The sequence below is a fragment of the Excalfactoria chinensis genome, chromosome 22 (assembly GCF_039878825.1).
Source record: "Excalfactoria chinensis isolate bCotChi1 chromosome 22, bCotChi1.hap2, whole genome shotgun sequence".
Taxonomy (NCBI): domain Eukaryota; kingdom Metazoa; phylum Chordata; class Aves; order Galliformes; family Phasianidae; genus Excalfactoria; species Excalfactoria chinensis.
In genome coordinates, this window is record NC_092846.1 from 3,845,555 (window position 1) to 3,851,260 (window position 5,706).

General features: G+C 50.2%; 1 protein-coding gene across 2 annotated transcripts; it reads right to left on the bottom strand.

The window, feature by feature from the left end:
* Window positions 1-1,455: 1,455 nt before the first annotated feature.
* On the bottom strand, window positions 1,456-5,528 carry ADPRS (ADP-ribosylserine hydrolase). Of its 2 annotated transcripts, none has more exons than XM_072355744.1 (6): window positions 5,318-5,528; window positions 4,943-5,039; window positions 4,083-4,290; window positions 3,806-3,990; window positions 3,619-3,719; window positions 1,456-3,257 (listed from the first exon to the last, which is right to left on the bottom strand). In XM_072355744.1, the coding sequence occupies exons 1-6, from the start codon at window positions 5,502-5,504 to the stop codon at window positions 2,965-2,967; spliced, it is 1,071 nt and encodes a 356-aa protein (XP_072211845.1). In that variant the 5' UTR covers window positions 5,505-5,528; the 3' UTR covers window positions 1,456-2,964. The 2 variants fall into 2 exon arrangements, with proteins under 2 accessions (XP_072211845.1, XP_072211844.1); XM_072355743.1 differs by having other exon boundaries at window positions 5,285-5,514.
* Window positions 5,529-5,706: the final 178 nt, after the last annotated feature.

Below are 5,706 nucleotides of genomic sequence, written 5' to 3' on the forward strand. Positions count from 1 at the left end.
GTCATGGCGTGATGAAACTTTCTCAAGTTGAAACGCAGCCCCAGAGCTCTCTGATGGAGCCACTGGAGGCTGTGAGTCCTGACAGCAGGGAGGTGCCAGGCCCATTGGGTACTGCTTATTTCCCAGCAGGAACAGGAGCCAAAAGAATCCCCAAATGTCAAAGTGGAAGCTCGAATGCTTTCCTCGAGCCCAGGCTGGGAGGAGGGCTGAAGGACAGAGCCTGCGTCCCTGTGCCTCCTCCATCACAGTGATTCCTGGGGATGCAGCACAGACTGGAGCTGGTGAGGTGGGATCCCAGCACACTGGGCCCGGCTCTGCCAGTGGCACACAGTGTGACGTGCACACTACCTGCAGAGGTCAGCAGCTTCCACGTAGAAGCTCAGTCCTCTTCTTCAACAAAGCGACTTATTTATACTGTGTTCTAACCTACATTCAGCCTTTCTGCTCTGTTCTGGTTTGCTGCAAACGTCATGTTCTAGCTGGCAAAAAGCAATGGCAGAAATACTCACTATAACCAAACCAGGAACCCGTTGAGCGCTGTAGATATTGTTTTGCAATCTCACTTTCCCTTCACATCAACCGTCACCAACCCTCTGCAGCTGCATCACCTGTTACATGTAGAAACAGAAAGGCAGAGATGTGACACACACACACACACGGGCTCCAAGGACGATGCAGAGGACAAAGAGCTGCTCACCAACCCCAGCAAAGGCAGGAAGATGCTTTGGAGTACTGAGTGTGTGACATCCACCAGCAGGGAGGGTTACTGCGTGGTGTGTGTGAGCCTGTGGGGTTTCGGTCACACTCAAGAACCAGGTTGGGTTGGATGAAGTATGTCTATTTTTAATGATGAAAACTGCATTACAATGTGCGTTTTTATATACAAATCCTTACTATTTTTTGTTGGTTTTTTTTTTGTTTGTTTTTAAATTTGCCTCTAGTATCTCCATTTCTAACCTAGCATTTAGAGGTCTTTAGTTTTGTAAATACTTATTACATGCACTGTCATAGTCAAAGTTGGTCTAAAATGCACTCTTTCGGTGATCAGAAACTGGCCTTCAGAACTAAAACTGCAGTACTTGATTGTATTGACAAACCATCAATAAAACTTATTGTACAAAGCTGGGCTTGGCTTTGCTTTTGTCCTCCTCGCCCCCCCCCAGAGCTGTAGGTACGGGACAGAGGAGACCACAGCTGTGGGGCAGAGCTGAGTCTGGCTTTCATTCCTGGCCTAAAACGAGCTCTATTTTTTAAACAGGAAACTTCTGTCCTTCATGAGTTCCAAACGTTTTAAAATTCTCCAGCTCCTTTAACAGAAAAACGTCCTCTTTTTTTAAACAGCTCCATGAATAATCTGACATCTCTGGCAGGAAAATGTGAAAAAATCTGACATTTTACACCTCAGACCTGCAGCACAACACAGAAACGTACAAGAGAGCAGAATTCCACGTGATCTCAGAGCAAGATATTCATTTAAACAAGTAAAACCCATTAAAGCACCACGCAGAAGACTGGCACACGAAGGAAGCAGAGGCAGGAAGGTCTGGAATGACCCCATATACCCAGGTTTTCCAGGGTGAAATGCACAGCAGCCACATGCTGTTACCAAAAGGCAGCAAACTCCATTGTGCACAACATCCACATCCCAGGGTCACAATTAGAGAGATAATAGAGAGTTACATTGCCACATTCACATTTACGCACACTTTCATATGACGACTGCTTGCCTCTTCCCTTTTGGTTCTAATTATTAGAAGCTTGTAACCCTCTGCAGAGGTGCCATACACAAGCTATTATTCCCTTTCTGTCCAGCTCCCTTGGCAAGGTTTCAGATTAAAACTGGAACAACACAGCTGTGCTGGAATATTCCTACCCAACGGTACCAGCTTCAAACCCCAACAGTCTTTTCATCTTCTTTTAACCCTTCCCAAGAGTTCAGTCCTTGCTTAACACTACGTTTCATGATCTTTCTCCACATTTAAACAGATTTAAACAGTGAGATTCTGGTGTGAACAGAACAGAATTAAAAACACATGAACATGAGGATTAGGAACGAAGAAACGGCTGGAGTAGCTGCAGAAATGTGAGCCAGCTATCTGAGGGAACACAAAATGCCATCAGGCAGGCAGACTGCAGAGCAAAGGACACCAAAGGGACAGTAAATGAGTTATGCCTTCTTGCAGGCCCTTGCAGGCCCAGGCTGGAACGAGGTGATCTAAAGATCCCTTCCAACCCAAACCATTCTATGATTCCATGATTACTCAGCAGTAACAACTCACCTACTGGGATTCTGTATGCATGCACCAAAGGCATTCTCCTTCAAATGCCACTAGCAGTGCAAAGAAATCCCTTCTCCAATCTCAGCCACTTTCCATTCTGCCTTTAAGGAAGTGAACCTCCCTGTGAGCTCTGCTCTGCAGCATCCTCACTCCACACTGGAGGAGGCAACCTGTCCCTCCACACAGGATAGCCTCCAGGCTCTCCCATAGGGTGCTTCTCTGAAGAAGATCCTTTTGCTTATCAGCTGAGAACAAGCACTCACACTTGTCAGTGTTTTAAGGACATGCATCCCATGAAAACCACTCCTTGAGAGGTTGCGACCAAAGGAAACGAAGGACACGGCAGCAGAGGAAAACCGCACAAAAGTCTGTGGATTCAGACACCGCTTATGAGTAACAAAATGGCACAGTTACAGAAGGGTGGGACAAAGCCAGCAGCAATCTTATGAAAACCTGACACTCTTGTACTTCAGAGATGCCCCCAGTGTCCAAGGCACCACATGCAGCCACGTCCCATCTCTTCAACCCCAGCTTGTGCTTCCACCTCTCCTCTCACAGCAGCAGGTGTCTCCTCGATGGAGGCTCACTGCATCTGCAGATGGCACGGATCCACCACCAACTTTACGACCAGAAAAGCAGAGGCAACCACCTACTTTGCCTTCCAGACACGCAGTCCCTTCAGGGCTCAGAGCCGTTGGCAGTACAGTTCATGTAAGCTATTTGCCATCTTCTGTGTCTCTTGAAAAGCTTCGCAGCTCTGCTCCCAACTCGGGGGTATCTGTTCTTCTCCATAATAAGCCCCTGCAATGGCTCCTGCCATGGTAGCAATGGTGTCTGTATCTCCACCCAGAGAGATACAGTAGATGATGGTCCTCTGCAGGTTGTTGTAGTGTTCAGGAATATCTGGGTCAGCTTCCATACAGCGCAGGAAGGAGTAAATGGCAGTGGGGACAGACCTCAAAGCAGCGATGCCATTGCCTGTTAACAAAACCAACCACCTTCAGTGCTGCAGAGCACTCTTGTCCTCTTTCCTTTCCCTTTTTTCACTGCAGTGTCACCGTCAACACCTTTATTACTGATTTTATCACCACAAGGTGAAAAACTAAGCTTGCAGGAGACTCCCCCCAGTTCACCAGTACTGCCACCCACCCCAGACAACATCCCACCTACATCAGAATAGGCTGACAGGACACGTTTACTTAATCCTATCCAACATTAAGATCTGAGAGCCATTAGGATGAGATCTTAGAATAGGAAGAAATATCCTTCAAGACAGTTTTCGTTAGCAAGACAATTTTCTTCCCACAAACAGAGGGTTGGAACTCCAAAAATCGCATACCTAATTCAAACAATACATCCGCTTTGGGAACGCTGCTGAGCTCCAGAAATTCCTTTATTTTCTTCAGACGCCTTGAAAATGGTAAATCCTCAAATCCCAGCCTGGAAACAAGAGTGCAATGAGAGGCTGTGAAGAGTCAAGAGTGGGCTGCACTCTGCAGGGTTAAGTGCTCTAAACAGCTACTTACGCTCGGGCATCGGTAAGAGACTTATCATCCGCCTCTATGTCCTCCATGTGGCTGATGAGCTGCTCAAGGAAGGTCTCCCTGCTGAGCTCTCCCTGCAGGGCGAGATGAACTGCCAGGGCCTGCAGGATGGCCCCGTTGTAGCCCAAGGAGTTGGCATGGGTTAACTCAGCACTGAGCTTTGCAAACTGTGAATGAAAACGTATCATTAGCGAGACCAGAGCGGGACCCACCCAGCAGCAGGCAGTGGCAGGGTGCCCCAATGAGCCCAGACCTGTACCTTCTTAACATCCTGAACATCAGAATAGGTGAGGGGAATGCCTGCAACCCTCATGGCACCACCATTTCCATAGGAGCCTTTCCCGTTGAATTGAGCTCTTGCTGGCTCAAACACATCGTTGCACTTGGGGCTCAGCAGCTTCTTAAAGACATTGACAACAGCCATCCCATAGCCCCTGTTGGGTTCCTTCTTGTACTCCTCAGCAAACCTGCGTGGGCAAAACAGCAGCAGTTACACAGGCGAGAAAGAACACACGGAGTTCTAAACACCAGCAAGTTATCAGCATAAGGACAGCTCTGCGATAGCCAGGGTTCAACTGACTGACCTCTGCAGGGACAGAACCTCGCTTCCAAAACATGGTGTGAAAAGAGGGCAGGGTGTATGAATGGTGCACAGACGTCTCCCACAACCCACTTGTTTCCTTCTCAGCTAAGCTTTGAAATAGAAGCAAACTGGAAACGTTTCCCTGGGTCACAACCACAAAGAAAATCTTTTGTTCGAGTTCAATGGAAGTGTTTTCTAAACAAATTAAATGCCCTCCCTTAAGTGGAACCAAATGCTGCCAAGGGCTGGGGATCCAAAAGGGAAATGGATCATAAACAAAGCGAGGATGACCTCACTAATATTCACCAGCTAAATGAAGCACAGACATAAATAGCAACAAACAAACACGTAAGGAAACGCTTTTTGTCCTGCAGGACAGTGCTGAGCACACAATCAATTCCAGCTCCTATTTTCTCCACAGATTAGCACTGACTTTGCTGAGCTCCTGTTCCCTTTTGCAGAGTGGGACAACAGCTCGGTTGTAAGTGTCTGCTACATGACAAACTCTTGCTGGTATCCCCAGCTGCAGCCCTCACCTCTTGGCCATGTCAACCTCATCAAACTCCCTCTTGGCCAGCAGTGACTGCACCACAGACCTGCTCATGGCCGTGTCGTCCGTGTAGGAAAGCGTTTCTGCAACAGAGAGATACAAACTTCAAACAAAAACATCACCCATTTCCCTGCCAGCATCACCTTGTCCGTAGGGCTGCAGCACCCCGAGCCCTGTGTGGAGCTCAGTGGAGGCTCAGAGGTCCCTTCATTGCTCTGTGGAGCCCCGGCCCTTCACATCCCGGCCTTCACATCCCGGCCCTTCACATCCCGGCCCTTCACATCCCGGCCCTGTCCGCCTCCCCCCCCCCCGGCCGGGCCTACCCCACCTCTACGTGCGCTCCCTGCCGGCTCCCCCTCACCGCCCGGCGGCTCCAGGCCGCGTAGAAAGCTCATCAATTCGGGCAGCTTCACCACGCTCCTGCCCTCGAAGACGGCTCCCAGGCAGTCACCCAGCAGCGCTCCAGCCAAGCAGCCCCGGAAGCGGGAGGGAGGAGGCCGAGAACGGGACACCGTCGCGCGGCCCGAACCCGCTCCCGTCGCCGCCATCTTGCGTCGCGCCGCCTCCAGGCCGGACACAGCGCCCCCCTGCGGCGTGGAGGACTGAGCGCTGCGGAGCCGGGAGACGCGAGTTCGAATCCCGCGGAGGAGCTGCGGGATCCCAAACTCTGCCCCCAGCACGGGGAGGGCTGAGGGGGAACCCCGCGGGGAACACGGTGGGATCAGCCGCCACAAAACGCTTCCAGCCGCT

Coding starts and splice junctions, on each gene's coding strand:
- ADPRS (XM_072355743.1), bottom strand. CDS start 5,504: ATGGCGGCGACGGGAGCGGGTTCGGGCCGCGCGACGGTGTCCCGTTCT. Junction 5,040..5,284: donor GGCAGGGAGCGCACGTAGAG/GTGGGGTAGGCC, acceptor TCTCTGTTGCAG/AAACGCTTTCCTACACGGAC. Junction 3,991..4,082: donor ATGTTCAGGATGTTAAGAAG/GTACAGGTCTGG, acceptor TTTCATTCACAG/TTTGCAAAGCTCAGTGCTGA.